The 17,164-nt window shown below is 42.8% G+C and overlaps 1 protein-coding gene across 2 annotated transcripts in view; it reads right to left on the bottom strand.

Moving 5' to 3' along the window:
- Positions 1 to 17,164, bottom strand: part of LOC115173784 (retinoic acid receptor beta) — a 124,736-nt gene that overhangs the window by 54,442 nt on the left and 53,130 nt on the right. For both annotated transcript variants that reach the window (XM_029732180.1, XM_029732181.1), the window contains exon 2: positions 14,579 to 14,727. In XM_029732180.1, the coding sequence (XP_029588040.1) occupies positions 14,579 to 14,727 (149 nt within the window). The remainder of the gene's footprint in view (positions 1 to 14,578; positions 14,728 to 17,164) is intronic.

The raw sequence follows: 17,164 nt of genomic DNA, 5'->3' as shown, positions 1-17,164 counted from the left end.
AATAAATAATAATAAATACATTTCAAATGTCATATTATGTCTATATACAGTGTTGTAATGATGTGCAAATAGTTAAACTACAAAAGGGAAAAATAAATAAGCATAAATATGGGTTGTATCTACAATGGTGTTTGTTCTTCACTGGTTGACCTTTTCTTGTGGCAGCAGGTCACAAATCTTGCAGCTGTGATGGTACACTGTGGTATTTCACCCAGTAGATATGGGAGTTGATCAAAATCAGGTTTGTTTTCGAATTCTTTGTGGATCTGTGTAATCTGAGGGAAATATGTGTCTCTAATGTGGTCATACATTTGGCAGGAGATTAGGAAGTGCAGCTCAGTTTCCACCTCATTTTGTGGGCAGTGTGCACATAGCCTGTCTTCTCTTCAGAGCCAGCTCTGCCTTCGGCGGCATTTCTCAATAGCAAGGCTATGTTCACTGTATTTCTCTCTCTCTCCACCCTATCTCCCCTCCTCCCCCTTCTATCTCTCTCTTTCTACCCTATCTCCCCCTCCCCCTTCTATCTCTCTCTCCACCCTATCTCCCCTCCTCTCCCCTTCTATCTCTCTCTCCAACCTATCTCACCTCCTCCCCTTCTATCTCTCTCTCTCCAATCTATCTCACCTCGTCCCCCTTCTATCTCTCTCTCTCCAATCTATCTCACCTCCTCCCCCTTCTCTCTCTCTCTCTCTCTTTCCTATTCAGCCCTTGTCTTTCTGGCCCAGTCTTGGTGCTGGCCTGCGGGCACCCAGCAGATATCTTCAGTCTTCTCTTCTCTCTCAGCAGATTGTAACACTCTGCTACACTAAGCTTCTGACGTACACACAGGATCGGCTGACCGTCCCTATTCAAGAAAAGCAGCAGGCTTCTTAACTAGGCTGGACAGTGGAGAAAGAGGCTGACATCTCAATGAAGCCTTGTACTGTTTTGAATTATAACTGGAGATCTGTGTTCATAGCTTGTTTTAGTGCATCTATCATTGATGCGTGATTTATATGAAAGTCAACGTTAAGCCAACAAATTTCAAGCAGATATGCTGATTTTTTAAATTTATGATTCTTTTTTAAGCAAAGCAAATCACACACACACATTATGTTCTTCTATCCTTGTAGGGACCTAAAAAATGTTTCATTCAAAATCCTATTTTCCTCATCCCATAACCCTAACCCAAACCCTAAACTTAACTCCTAACCCTCAACCTAACCACTAACCCCTTACCTTTACACTAACCCTAATTGTAACCCTAACCCTTAACCTAACCACTAAGCTTAAATTTGCCTTTGTCCTCATGGGGATGTAGGAAATGTCCCCACGAGGGATAATATGTCCTTGTTTTACTATCCTTATGGGGACTTATGGGAATTTTAGGTCCCCACAAGGATAGAAGAACCAACCCAGACACACACACACACACACACACACACACACACACACACACACACACACACACAAAGCATACGCATGCATGCATGGACACAAACACACCACACGCACGCACGCACGCACACACAAAGCATATGCATGCATGCATGGACACACACGCACACGCGCGCACACACACACTCACACACACACACACACACACACACACACACACACACACACACACACACACACACACACACACACACACACACACACACACACACACACACACACACACACACACACACAGGCTCATCTGGGTCATGTTCTCTGTTTCTGAGTGTAATGACTATTATTAGAATTGGAGCTATGATGACTGCCAGCTGGGGTAGACAGACACATCAGGGAAGTGTGTGTATGTGCGTGTGTGCGATTGATTGTGTAGTATTCAAGAATACCAACGTAGCGGAATGTCTTTTGAACTCCAACTCTCTGACAGTCAGACAGTAGTGTTGTGTTCTCATCTCCCCTAGGCCGAGACAGAGGCCGGAGGCAACTCCTGTCTGACTACATTTCAGACACAGGATGCATGTTAACAGGCCTGATGAGTTGTAAGCTGGAAGACTGTCATTATATACGCAGGAACACAGTAGTGAGGTTGTGAATAATGTACAGATGTAGGATCTTTAGTTGCTGAGAATTATTATCCTGCACTGCAGGATATGCAGATGAGCTTCGTGATTTACATAAATTCACAGAAAACCTGCACTAACACACGATTAAATTAACAGTATTTCACTTTTCATGCAGTCTACTTTTGACCAGCTTATATAATATCCTAAACACCGATGAAGCAACATTATGGACTAAACGTTCAAATTCTGCTGCTGCAGGATTAATTTGCTATGACAACACTGGTCAAATTAAGACACTATATCTGTATTGGTGAAGGGAGAATTGTATAAAGAATTTAGATGAGGATTACATTTAGACATTTGCGTACAGTGATTGAATGACTAGTTACATGCATTTCATCTCATTACTTTAAACTCTTCCTTTTTTGCATTACACAAGCTACCTTTTTGTGTTTTTTTGTATTTCAGTTTAGTTGAAAGCATTGTCAAACAATGAACTAATCTAAAACTCCTATGTAAATCCAACAGGTAAATCATTCACCATGTCATTCGAATAAACCAAGGAAATACAGTCTGCAGAATCAAATCTCACTTCTCAGTAGAAAAGGAAACTCCTCATTTCCACTCCAGTATGTATCAAATCACACACTTCATTTCAATAGATTGTTCTTCACACTTTCCAACACACACACACACACACGCACGCACGCACACACACACACCACACACACACCCACGCACACCTAGACAAAGACAGACAGGCAGATAATTGACTTAAAGTACACTTGAAGTAACACATAATAATCCACTAACAAAAGAGACAAAACAACTCAACTAGGGGAACGAGGGATTTCAAAAGGAAAAAGGAAGAGAAAATGGCATCCCTTCATCCTTTAACATAATCAGATCAATTTTCAGTCACACCTCTCTGTGTGCTGAGCCACATTGACCTCCTGCATTTGATTTCTGCCTCTATTAGAAATGAAGCACTTTCATGTTGTAGAACGTTTGACAAATCACATTACGGACTGTGTGTTAGCAGTGTGTGTGTGTGTGTATCTGAACATGAGTGTGTTTACGTTTGTGTGTTTGTATGTGTGTGTGTGTGTGTGAGTGTGTGTGTGTGTGTGTGTGTTTGTATATGTGTGTGTGTGTGTGTGTGTGTGTGTGTGTGTGTGTGTGTGTGTGTGTGTGTGTGTGTGTTTGTATATGTGTGTGTGTGTGTGTGTGTGTGTGTGTGTGTGTGTGTGTGTGTGTGTGTGTGTGTGTGTGTGTGTGTTTGTATATGTGTGTGTGTGTGTTTGTATGTGTGTGTGTGTGTGTGTGTGTGTGTGTGAGTGTGTGTGTGTGTGTGTGTGTTTGTATATGTGTGTGTGTGTGTGTGTGTGTGTGTGTGTGTGTGTGTGTGTGTGTGTGTGTGTGTGTGTGAGTGTGTGTGTGTGTGTGTGTGTGTGTGTGTGTGTGTGTGTGTGAGTGTGTGAGTGTGTGTGTGTGTGTGTGTGTGAGTGTGTGAGTGTGTGTGTGTGTGTGTGTGTGTGTGTGTGTGTGTGAGTGTGTGTGTGTTAGCAGCTTCTGTCCTGCTCTGAGGGTAGTTTAGACTGAGGGCTACACAGCTCCATGTCCTCTCTCCCCTCTTTCCCTTCCTTTTCTCTGTTCTCTTTCCCTCCCTCTCCCCTCTCTCTCTCTCTCCCACTCCCCTCTCTCTCTCTCTCCCTGTGAAGTGAACTGTCATCCTAACAGGTCTTTAGATCATTCCCTGACATTACCATCAGACAGCTGGAGGTAAATAAAGACATTAAAAACACATAGAGGACAAGTTGGACCCTGGGAGACCAGGGGAGACTGGAGCAGCACACAGTGTGTGTGTGAGTGCATGCGTTGTGTGTGTGTTATCCAGAGTGTATGTTGTCTACCTCCTCTAACTCAGCGGTTCCCAATCTTCTGTTCTGGGCACCACCAAATTACCGTCAAAAGCTCTCGAAGACCACCATCCCGGAATCACCGAATTTTTTTACATTAAATATCTTGGTGGTCAAATTTAGAGTTTGATCACTGAATGTAAAAGCCTATTGTTAATATTAGTATTAACAATTTGCATTGTGAAAAGTAACGTAAAATTGCTTATAATACCCTTAATACCCTCAACTGTTATTATTCTTGGAAGAAGGAAAAAAATCATACAAAAAATACAAATTTGCAGACCACCTGCAGTACCCCCCACAGACCACAGGTTGAAAACTACTGCTCTACATCTCTCTGCTCATCAAACTGGTTCAATCAAACCAATCCTGTTATGCAGAATGCTACGGAACTAAGGAGAAGAAAAGACCGGAACAGAGAGGAAAAGGGTTCATTCCAAACCAATTCACATCCCTGCCAAGGAACTGTCAGATATGACAACATGTTAAAAGGTTCCATCCCTGTGGCGGAACACTGAATCAGAATGTTGGGGCGGAACATTGGAGTGAACATTCTATACATGTTATTAAGTGGGGTTAAGTGATATAATATAATCCTTACCTCATAGAAATATAATTAGAACACATGATACCCTGGCATTGTTGAATTGTTTCTGATTGGCTTTAAGGGCATTCTAGAGCGTGCATTATTTAAGTGATAATGCCCTCAAATGCCCTCAAAGCCGGTGTTTGGAGGATATATTGGCATGGGTGTTGTTAGGCCTGAGACGAAGTCGAAGACCGGCAAACCATGCCAATATATCCTCCAAACACCACATTCGAGGGCATTATCACTTTCATACAACGGGTTACTAACATATTCAAATAATGATTGAAATACTTTTATTAAAAAAGTTATTTTGATGAATTTATTCATACTATTCATCCCTCCACAAGATATAGTCCAGACACAAATCTAGGGTTGCTACCCAAGCCGGCTGGTCGTCCCATCGGTTCGGTTGACAGAGACGCGACTCAGTCGTTCAGTCTTTTTGTTCTGTATCTATGGACGTGACCCAGTCGTTCGTTCTATATGTTCCATTGCCATACTGGCTGGCAACATTCTTATCCCTTGCTTGCTAGCTAGCCAACTACGGCTAAATTACAGTCACGTCAAATAATAGCAATGTAGCTGCATTTGCGTTTGTTTAAGCTGTTTTCTAGTGACATTTATTTGCATACATCCATAATAATGAGTTAATGATGCGCAATTTCGCCTGGCATAGAAAATGTGGTCTCTCATCAAGACACTGTTCATAGGAGCTAGCCAACAACACAGCTTACACAATCACTTCAAACTGAAGCTGGAAAGACAGCAAACTAGCTGCACTTCATTTCGTTTGATCTGTTTTCTATTGATAGTTCTTTGTATGTATCCATAAAAATTACGCTGATTCATGATTTCGACTAGCTGAGAAAAGCTTCCTGTCTGTCTGTCTCATGCTGATTCCCTACACGTTCATTACTATGGGACAGCTGGAGATTGAATATTGAAACAATGTTGCAAATGTCGGAGAGACAGACAGCAAGGTTTATACAAATCTCCGCTGTTGAAAACTAAATGTTAGTCTAAAAGAAATGTGATATAATGTTTAGATGCTTTTTATAGTGGAGATCAAGTTAATAAATTGCTTGGCTGGGCTGATGAGACAGTGGATTGCACAGAGTAAATAGGGATTTTAACGACATAGATTTAGCCGGTGGTAATTTGTGGAATAGACACAGGCTGGAATGCGGTTTTAACCAATCAGCATTTTATTAATATTATGGGTTTGTAGGCGAAAGAGGCACTGGGCCTAGTCTATTGGCCTTGGGAACTCTGGTACACTATGTTGATTATGGCCTAAAGTTTGTGTGCTCGACAGATATAAGTAAAATACATACAATACCAGTCAAAAGTTTGGACACAATTACTCATTCCAGGGTTTTTCTTAATTTTTTACTATTTTCTACATTGTAGAATAATAGCGAAGACATCAATACTATGACATAACACATATGGAATCATGTAGTAGCCAAAGAAGTGTAAAACAAATCAAAATATATTTGTGATTTTAGATTCTTCAAAGAAGCCACCCTTTGCCTTGACGACAGCTTTGCACACTCTTGGCATTCCCTCAACTAGCTTCATGAGGTAGTCACCTGGAATGCATTTAAATGAACAGGTGTGCCTTGGTAAAAGTTAATTTGTGGAATTTCTTTCCTTCTTAATGCATTTGAGCCAATCAGTTGTGTTGTGACAAGGTAGGGGTGGTACACAGAAGACAGCCCTATTTAGTAAAAGACCAAGTCCATATTATGGCAAGAACAGCTCAAATAAGCAAAGAGAAACGGCAGTTCATCATTACTTTAAGACATGGTCAGTCAATACGGAAAATTTGAAGTGCAGTCGCAAAAACCATCAAGAACAATGATGAAACTAGCTCTCATGAGGACCGCTACAGGAAAGGAAGATCCAGAGTTACCTCTGCTGCAGCGGATAAGTTCGTTAGAGTTACCAGCCCAAATAAATGCTTCACAGTGTTCAAGTAACAGACACATCTCAACATCAACTGTTTGAAGGAGGAGACTGCTTGAATCAGGCATTCATGGTTGAATTGCTGAAAAGAAACCACGACTAACGGACACCAATAAGAAGAAGAGACTTGCTTGTGTAATTTAAATTAGACCAGTGGACATCTGTCCTTTGGTCTGATGAGTCCAAATTTGAGATTTTTGGTTCCAACCGCCGTGTCTTTGTGAGACGCATTTTATAAAGTAGCCGGATGATCTCTGCATGTGTTGTTCCCGCCGTGAAGCATTGATGAGGAGGTGTGATGGTGCTTTTCTGGTGACACTGTCAGTGATTTATTTAGAATTCAAGGCACACTTAACCAGCATGGCTACCACAGCATTCTGCAGCGATACACCATCCCATCTGGTTTGCGCTTAGTGGGACTATCATTTGTTTTTCAACAGGACAATGACCCAACACACCTCTGTGTTAGGGCTGTGTAAGGGCTATTAGACCAAGGAGGAGAGTGACGAAGTGCTTCATCAGATGCCAACCTCAAGCCAATTGAGATGTTTTGGAATGAGTTGGACAGCTGAGTGAAGGAAAAGCTGCCAACAAGTGCTCAGCATATGTCGGAACTCCTTCAAGACAGTTGGAAAAGCATTCCAGGTGAAGCTAGTTGAGAGAATGCCAAGAGTGTGCAAAGCTGTCATCAAGGTACATTTTTAGTCATTTAGCAGACGCTCTTATCCAGAGCGACTTACAGTAGTGAATGCATACATTTCATACAATTTATTTATTTTTTTTTTAAAAAAATTCTGTGCTGGCCCCCCGTGGGAATCGAACCCACAACCCTGGTGTTGCAAACACCATGCTCTACCAACTGAGCTACAGGGAAGGCTGTAGGTACTTTGAAGAATCTAAAATATATTTGGATTTGTTTAACACTTTTTTGGTTACTACATGATTCCATATGTGTTATTTCATAGTTTTGATGTCTTCACTATTATTCTACAATGTAGAAAATAGTCAAAATAAAGAAAAACCCTGGAATGAGTAGGTGTGTCCAAACTTTTGACTGGTACACTTTCAAACTCTTAAAGTTACTCTTTATCTGGTTTCCCCACTATGGAACCATCAGAATAGTTCCCCAAAGTGCAAACTCTAAGAAACTGTGTGGTTTGAAGTTTTTTTGTTTTTGTTTCAAGTTTCACTGTTTCAAGTACTCAAAGGTATTTGACCCAGGTCTGGTTCAATGCTGTGTGCTGTGTTGAGTTGGTCCTCATCGCTCTCTGTGGGAACAGTTTCAGAACCCCCAGAGGGGTGATGTCACTAAGGTGTAGGACACAACTGTCACTTCTGAACAGTAGAGGAGGCTGCCTTTGGTTTGAGACGTCTTGACTTTCACCGAATACCCATGACAAGTAACCCCCCTAGCGCACCACTACTACTGCATATGCATGTACTTATGGAAGCCCATATGTCTGCTCACTGATTTACCAATTCAAATCAGCTTTCCTCCAGATATCAAACAAAAGCGAGCGTTGCTGGTGTCAGATGATGTAAATGAGTTGAGTGTGTTCTGCTATGAAAACGTCTAAAAGACGCGGATCACATCTGCCGTAGTCTTTGTTTTCTCTTCTTGTGTCTCTCTTCCTCATCTGCTGGTGTTTCTCTCTCATCTCTCTCATTACATGCATATGTATTCAGGGGAGTCGTCTAATGACCGATGTGTGTGACAAAAGGGTGTATCTAAGGGCATTTATTTTCAAGGGGAATTCAACAGGCATGTATATTTTGTATCCTTTATTAAATCAGAGTAGACACATTGAGATTGACATGGCGTCGACAGATATGGCAGCTCTGCTTCTAGCTCTTAAGCAACTTTGCAGTATTTTATTTTTTTATGTGTTATTTCTTACATTATTGGCCCAGAAATGTTTTTGTGTTATTACATACAGCCAGAAATAACTTTTAAATATCAGAGCGGCGGTAACTCTCCAGCATCACGACCAGGAATACGACTTTCCCGAATTGGATCCTTTGTTCGTATCCCCCAGGGCAATTTAACTTATTCCAGAGACTGGTCCAAAACACCACCGGCGGAGAAGAGGTATTCGGTGAAGACTTCTAGTCCGACTCAGGAGGCGTGCACACCATACACCGCTTCCGAGTATATTACACGCTAATGTTCAGTCTCTGGATAATAAAATAGATGAGCTCATGGCGAGGATCTCCTTCCAGAAAGACATCAGGGATTGTAACAGACTCTGTTTCACGGAATCATGGCTCTCTCCGGATATACTGTCCCCGTCCATACAGCCAGCTGGGTTCTCAGTACATTACGCATACAGGAATAAAGAACTCTCTGGGAAGAAGAAAGGCAGGGTGTATGTTTCATGATTAACTACTCATGGTGTGATTGTGATAACATACAGAAACGCAAGTCCTTTTGTTCACCCGACCTAGATTACCTCACAATCAAATGCCAACCGTTTTACCACCCAATAGAATTATCTTCAATTATAGTCACAGCCGTGTATATTCCCCCTCAAGCCAATACCACGACGGCCCTCAAAGATCTACCCTGGACTTTATGCAAACTGGAAACCACATATCTTAAGGCCACATTTATTGTAGCTAGCGATTTTAACAAAGTACATTTAAGGAAAACACTACCGAAGTTCTACCAACACATTGACTGTAGTACTCGCTCTGGAAAAACATTGGAACACTGCTACTCAACTTTTCTAAATGCCTACAAGCCTCTCCCCCACCCTTCGGCAAATCTGATCACGACTCCATTTTTCTCCTCCCACGTCCTCAGAGCATGTGCAGACCAGCTGGCTGGAGTGTTTACGGACATATTCAATCTCTCCCTATCCCAGTCTGCTGTCCCCACTTGCTTCAAGATGTCCACCACTGTTCCTGTACCCAAGAAAGCAAAGGTAACTGAACTAAATGACTATCGCCCCGTAGCACTCACTTCTGTCATTATGAAGTGCTTTGAGAGGCTAGTTAAGGATCATATCACCTCTACCTTACCTGACACCCTAGACCCACTTATATTTGTTTACCAGCCCCAATAGATCCACAGACGATGCAATCGCCATCGCATTGCCCTATCCCATCTGGCCAAAAGGAATACCTATGTAAGAATGCTGTTCATTGACTATAGAGCAGCACCGTTGCACCCTCCAAGCTCATCATTAAGCTCTGGGCCCTGGGTCTGAACCCAGCCCTGTGCAACTGGGTCCTGGACTTCCTGAAGGGCCGTCCCCAGGCGGTGAAGGTAAGAAACAACACCTCTACTTCGCTGATCCTCAACACAGGGGCCCCACAAGAGTGCGTGCTATATACCTTCCTGTACTCCCTGTTCACCCATGACTGTGTGGCCACGCATGCCTCCAACTCAATCATCAAGTTTGCAGACGACACAACAGTAGTAGGCCTGATTACCAACAATGATGAGACAGCCTACATGGAGGAGGTGAGGAACCTGGGAGAGTGGTTCCAGGAAAATAACCTCTCACTCAACACCAACAAAACAAAGGAGCTGATCGTGGACTTCAGGAAACAGCAGAGGGTGCACCCCCCTACCCACATCGACGGGACCGCACTGCAGAAGGTGGAAAGTTCCTCGGCGTACACATCGCTGACAAACTGAAATGGTCCACCCACACAGACAGTGTGGTGACCTCAGGAGGCTGAAGAAATTTGGTTTGGCACCTAAAACCCTCACAAACTTTTACAGATGCACAATTGAGAGCATCTTGTCGGGCTGTATCACCACCTAGTACGGCAACTGCACCGCCCGCAACCGCAGGGCTCTCTAGAGGGTGGTGCGGTCTGCCCAACGCATCATTGTGGGAAAACTGCCTGCCCTCCAGGACACCTACAGCACCCGATGTCACAGGAAGGCCAAAAAGATCATCAAGGACAACAACAACCCAAGCTACTGCCTGTTCATACCGCTATCATCCAGAAGGCGAGGTCAGTACAGGTGCATCAAAGCTGGGACTGAGAGACTGAAAAACAGCTTCTATCTCAAGGCCATCAGACTGTTAAATAGCCATCAGTAGCACCTTAGAGGCTGCTGCCCTATATACATAGACTTGAAATCACTGGCTACTTTAATAATGGAACACTAGTCACTTTAATAATGTTTACATATCTTGCATTACTCATCTTATATGTATATACTGTACTCTATTCTATTGTATCTTAGTCTATGCCGCTCTGAAATTGTTCGCCCAAATATTTATATATTCCATCCCTTTACTTTGGATTTGTGTGTATTGTGTGTATTGTTGTGAAATTGTTAGCTATTACTGTTAGATATTACTACACTGTTGGAGCTAGAAACAAAAGCATTTCGCTACACCCGCAATAACATCTGCTAAACATCTGTATGTGACCAATAACATTTGATTTGATTTGATTTGAGAGAACGATCACGCTCAATTGACTCTGTCCAATAGAGGGGCTCGGCCCTCACACCCCATGACAACAATGCCCTGGCCATGGAGAGGAATACAACACAGAAAAAGCATAATCCCTGGTCTAATCCCTTCCGAGGCAAGATGTCACAGAAATCAAAGCTATTCTAGCATGAATTCTACTATTTCTACATCCTGCTACCAGCCACTCAGCGGAGAAAGAGAGACAGAAAGGAAGGAATACCATCTGCAGTCCAGTCAGGGTGCAGTAGTGGAAGGAATGTGTTTGGCCTAATTAAATAGTTATGTTTGGTGTGTGTGCGTGCATGCGCACGTGTGTGAGTGTGTTTTCTATTGAAGTGTGTGTGATCGTATGCATTTGTTAGTGTTTCCTATTGACTTCCCCCTATTTCTGTAGCTATGTTCTAATTAAGCAATAAGACCAGAGGATGTGTGGTATATGGCCTATATACCATGGCTAAGGGCTGTTCTTACGCACGGCGCAATTCGTAGTGCCCGGATACAGCCCTTAGCCGTGGTATATTGGCCATATACCACAAACCCCTGAGGTGCCTTATTGCTATTATAAACTGGTTACCAAAGTAATTAGAGCAGTAAAAATACACGTTTTGTCATACCCGTGGTATGGTGGTCTAGTATAAACTGTGTGGTTTGAGCCCTGCATTCTGATTGCCTGAAAGCCATGGTATATCAGATAGTATATCAGCAATAAGCAACAATTGCAATAAGGCTCCTCGTGGGTTTGTGATATATTGCCAATATAGCATGGCTAAGTGCTGTGACCAGGCACTCCGCGTTGCATCGTGCATTCGATCTGCCCTTAGCCGTGGTATATTGGCCATATACCACACCCCCTCGGGCCTTATTGCTTAACTATACCTCCATGGTACTGTATATATTTGCAGTATGTCTGCCTCTAGGTGGTATTCGCAGGTCACAGGGCTGTAGGTACGGGGTCACACTGGGGCTTATAGCGTCTTATTCCCCCCCTCCTCCCCCCAGGCCTAAACTCCAAAGGATTCCTGACATTCCAGTTGTAGCAGGAGAGAGATAATGAAGATGCATATTCAGCCTCCAAAACCACACTGGACTGGAGTTTGAACCAACGGGTTGTATGTTCTGTACGTACAGTACACTGGTACATCCAGTATGCACAGTCAGGTACAGCTGCGTTGATAGACTGTGGACAACATCAATCAGAGGTTTTTCCTCACGAAGTGACCTTCATTTCTGGTTATGTCAAGTTGTGGGGAAGATGTCTGGCTCTAGAGGTCTGCTGGTTTTGGTGTGAATGTTGATGGTTTTGGTGGGAATGTTGATGTTGATGGTTTTGGTGTGAATGTTGATGGTTTTGGTGTGTATGTTGTAGAGGTTGACCGATTAATCGGAATGGCCTATTAATTAGGGACGATTTTAAGTTTTCATAACAATGGGTAATCAGCACTTTTTGACACCGATTATGGCCGATTAAATTGCACTCCACGAGGAGACTGCGTGGCAGGCTGACTACCTGTTACGCGAGTGCAGCAAGAAGCCAAGGTAAGTTGCAAGCTAGCATTAAACTTATCTTCTAAAAAACAATCAATCTTAGCATAATCACTAGTTAACTACACATGTTGATGATATTACTAGTTTATCTAGCTTGTCCTGCATTGCATATAATCGATGCGGTGCCTGTTAATTTATAATTGAATCACAGCCTACTTCGCCAAACGGGTGATGATTTAACAAGCGCATTCGCGAAAAAAGCACTGTTGTTGCACCAATGTACCTAACCATAAACATCAATGCTTTTCTTTAAAATCAATACACAAGTATATATTTTTAAACCTGCATATTTAGTTAATATTGCCTGCTAACATGAATTTCTTATAACTAGGGAAATTGTGTCACTTCTCTTGCGTTCCGTGCAAGCTATCAGGGTATATGCAGCAGTTTGGGCCGCCTGGCTCGTTGTGAACTGTGTGAAGACTGTCACAGGCGTCGAAAGGCGCAGCGTGGATAGTGCTCATTCTTAATTTATTATATGAGAACACTTAAACAAAAATAACCAAACGACCAACAGTTCCGTCAGGTACAGCAACTAAACGGAAAACGGAAAACAAACACCCACAAGACCCAAAGAAAAACAGGCTGCCTAAGTATGGCTTCCAATCAGAGACAACGAAAGATACCTGCCTCTGATTGGAAACCATACTCGGCCACACATGGAAAATTAAACATAGAAACAGAAAACTAGAACAAATTCTCCTAGAAACAAACCAACCCCAAAACACACAAAACAACCCCCCTGCCACGCTCTGACCATTCTACTATGGCAAAATGACCCTTCTCACTGGTCAGGACATGACAGAAGACCATTTATTCCTAACGAAGACCGTAATTAATTTGCCAGAATTGTACATAATTATGACATAACATTGAAGGTTGTGCAATGTAACAGGAATATTTAGACTTTGGGATGTCACCCGTTAGATAAAATACGGAACGGTTCCGTATTTCACTGAAAGAATAAACGTTTTGTTTTCGAAATGATAGTTTCCGGATTTGACCATATTAATGACCTAAGGCTCGTATTTCTGTGTGTTATTATGTTATAATTAAGTCTATGATTTTATATTTGATAGAGCAGTCTGACTGAGCGGTGGTAGGCAGCAGCAGGCTCGTAAGCATTCATTCAAACAGCACTTTCGTGCGTTTGCCAGCAGCTCTTCGCTCTGCTTCAAGCATTGAGCTGTTTATGACTTCAAGCCTATCAACTCCCGAGATTAGGCTGGTGTAACCGATGTGAAATGGCTAGCTAGTTAGCGGGGTGTGCGCTAATAGCGTTTCAATCGGTGACGTCACTCGTTCTGAGACCTTGAAGTAGTTGTTCCCCTTGCTCTGCAAGGGCCGCGGCTTTTGTGGAACGATGGGTAACGATGCTTTGAGGGTGGCTGTTGTCGATGTGTTCCTGGTTCGAGCCCAGGTAGGGGCGAGGAGAGGGACGGAAGCTATACTGTTACACTGGCAATACTAAAGTGCCTATAAGAACATCCAATAGTCAAAGGTATATGAAATACAAATGGTATAGAGAGAAATAGTCCTATAATTCCTATAATAACTACAACCTAAAACTTCTTACCTGGGAATATTGAAGATTCATGTTAAAAGGAACCACCAGCTTTCAGATGTTCTCATGTTCTGAGCAAGGAACTTAAACATTAGCTTTTTTACATGGCACATATTGCACTTTTACTTTCTTCTCCAACACTTTGTTTTTGCATTATTTAAACCAAATTTAACATGTTTCATTATTTATTTGAGGCTAAATAGATTTTATTGATGTATTATATTAAGTTAAAATAAAAGTGTTCATTCAGTATTGTTGTAATTGTCATTATTACAAATAAATAAATAAATCGTCCGATTAATTGGTATCGGCTTTTTTTTGGCCCTCCAATAATCGGCATTGGTATCGGCGCTGAAAAATCATAATCGGTCGACCTCTAGTATGATGCTGGTTTTGGTGTGTATGTTGCTGGTTTTGGTTTATGTTGGTGGTTTTGGTGTATGTTGATGGTTTTGGTGTGTATGTTGATGGTTTTGCTGTGTTTGTTAATGGTTTTGGTGGGAATGTTGCTGGTTTGGGTGTGAATGTTGCTGGTTTTGATGTGTATGTCTTACCTTGCAGCCCTCGCAGGCGCTGACACCATAGTGGTACCCCGAGGACTTGTCCTGGCACACGAAGCAGGGCTTGTAGACGCGGGGCGGGGGCAGGGGGGACGGGGGGCTTGGGACAAGCTCCTCAGAACTGGTGCTCTGGGTCTCGATGGCTAGAGAGACACAACAGAAGAAGATGATGAAGAAGATGTGGTAGTTCTTTATTCGTCCCAATTGGAAGAAAAATTGCGTAATGAAGAAGATGATTCAAGTTTTAGTATGGGACAGGATATGTGGTAATGATAGGGCATTCAAAACCCATTTCCTGAGTGAGTGAACTAAAGGTACTGAATTAACTGAAATCAGGGCAGAATCTTTGGCATACAATTACTCTGTCCACATACTCATCCAACAGTGGGTCTGAGTGGCCACTTTATTTCTATTTTGATGTTATTGGAACAGAAACACAAACTTTGTGATATTTAATGAGTTGATATAGAACCTCCAGAACCCTGGAATGAGTTCTCAGAACTACATCTTTGGCCTGATTGATACAGCGGCCATTCAGAGTGAACAAAAACAAACTTTTGAGCCAGTGGGTTTCTTTCTAATAGGTTTTGAAAAGTCCACCTGTGGCTTGACTGAGTTTAAACACAAAGGTTAAAAGGTTGATAAAAATGTTTTTATATTAAAGTGGAAATAGGCTGTGATGACATCATGTTATAGCCTACCAGCAACCAATTTATCTAGCGCCTTGCTCCCATATAGCTCTGGAGTAGGGTTGCAAAACATTCAATAAATTCCCTGGTTTTCCAGGGTGGAGGAATTCGGATTTCCTGCTTATTCCTCCCTGTTTCTGGGAATCCTCCAACCGGAATTTAGAGAAAATCAGAAAACGTATTGAAAATTCCCAGAATTCTGCAACCCTACTCAGGAATATATGTGGCTTGTCCAGGGCCTGCCCATCTATAGATCTATCTGCATGGAGCAGAGCAGAGCAGAGCAGGGTTGGTTGATTGGTTGGTTGGCTGGTTGTTTGGCAGCAGGTTTGTTGGTTGGTTGATTAGATTACATTATTCCATACTTTATCAGCTCAAGCTGAATTCTACATCTATTAGAGAGCAACCCCGTGATCTGTTCCTGACCCTTGACCCCATGCAGAATTCCCCTGAGGTTCAACTTACCCAAGTATTATGTTCAAAAAGGTGTCCTGGGTCAATTTGACACATTACAGTAGATTGGTCAAATATGGGTCAAATTGACTCATTGTGTGTGTATGTGTGTTTCTGTGAGTTTGTTTAACTGTTACAGTATATTGCCAATCTCTTTGTGGTACTAAAGGACAGTGTGAGTAGAACTGCCATGACGGTGAATATTAGTGCTACTGCATGATTCACAGTGACCTCTGCTTCCCCTCTGGTGAATCAAACAGACATGTTATTCGTCAATCAAATCCCAAAGCAAACAGAAACTAGTGCAACTGGTTCGTCAGTTGGAGTGAGTCACTTTGCTATCATCTGTATGCAGTTTGATGCTGATAGTAATCAATATCGTACTACGCACACATCGCTGATGGATCTTTAGGATTTAAATAGTGCTTGTTCACTGACTGTATGTTAGTCCAAATAGTCATTAAATTACTTGAGCGTAAATAAATTAAAACAGTCATTAATGTTCTATCTCTCAGGCATCCCGAGTGGCCATGTGGTCTAAGACACTGCATCACAGTGCTAGCTGTGCCACTAGAGATTCTGGGTTCGAATCAAGGCTCTGTTGCAGCCGGCCGCGACCGGGAGACTCATGGGGCGGCGCACAATTGGCTCAGCGTCGTCCAGGTTAGGGGAGTGTTTGGCTGGCAGGGATGTCCTTGTCCCATTGCGCACTAGGGACTTCTATGATGGGCCAGGCGCAGTGCACGCTGACACGGTTGCCAGGTGTACGGTGTTTCCTCCGACACATTGGTGCGGCTGGCTTCCGGGTTAAGTGGGCATTGTGTCAAGAAGCAGGGCGGCTTGGTTGGGATGTGTTTCGGAGGACGCACGGCTCTCGACCTTCGCCTCTCCCGAGTCCGTACGGGTGTTGCAGCGATGAGACAAGACTGTAACTACCAATTGGATACCATGAAATTGTGGAGAAAAAGGGGTAAAAAAAAAGTTCTCTCTCTGACTTACAAACACCCTCTTCCTGGAACCTGGTATAATTAACCAGGACAGAAAAATAATTTAAGTCAGGTCAGCTAGGTGTGTGTGTGTGTGTGTGTGTGTGTGTGTGTGTGTGTGTGTGTGTGTGTGTGTGTGTGTGTGTGTGTGTGTGTGTGTGTGTGTGTGTGTGTGTGTGTGTGTGTGTGTGTGTGTGTGTGTGTGTGTGTGAACTAGCTCACTATAGCCTACAAAATGCAGTCTGAAGCCGCAGACTACACTGTCACAGGAAGGGAGATACGATCCACCACTTTAATATGTAACATGAGGGAGAGAGACAAGCCGTGCAGGGCCAGAGACAGCGGGGGGACCCGTATCATATGTTGTATCAGATGTAATATGTAAAGGTGTGCGGATGGCGACATGTATGACATGTAATATGTAAAACAAGCTATGGCGTGTTCACATCAGG

Source organism: Salmo trutta, chromosome 34 (assembly GCF_901001165.1).
Source record: "Salmo trutta chromosome 34, fSalTru1.1, whole genome shotgun sequence".
NCBI lineage: Eukaryota > Metazoa > Chordata > Actinopteri > Salmoniformes > Salmonidae > Salmo > Salmo trutta.
This window is presented reverse-complemented; position numbering and strand designations above follow the sequence as displayed.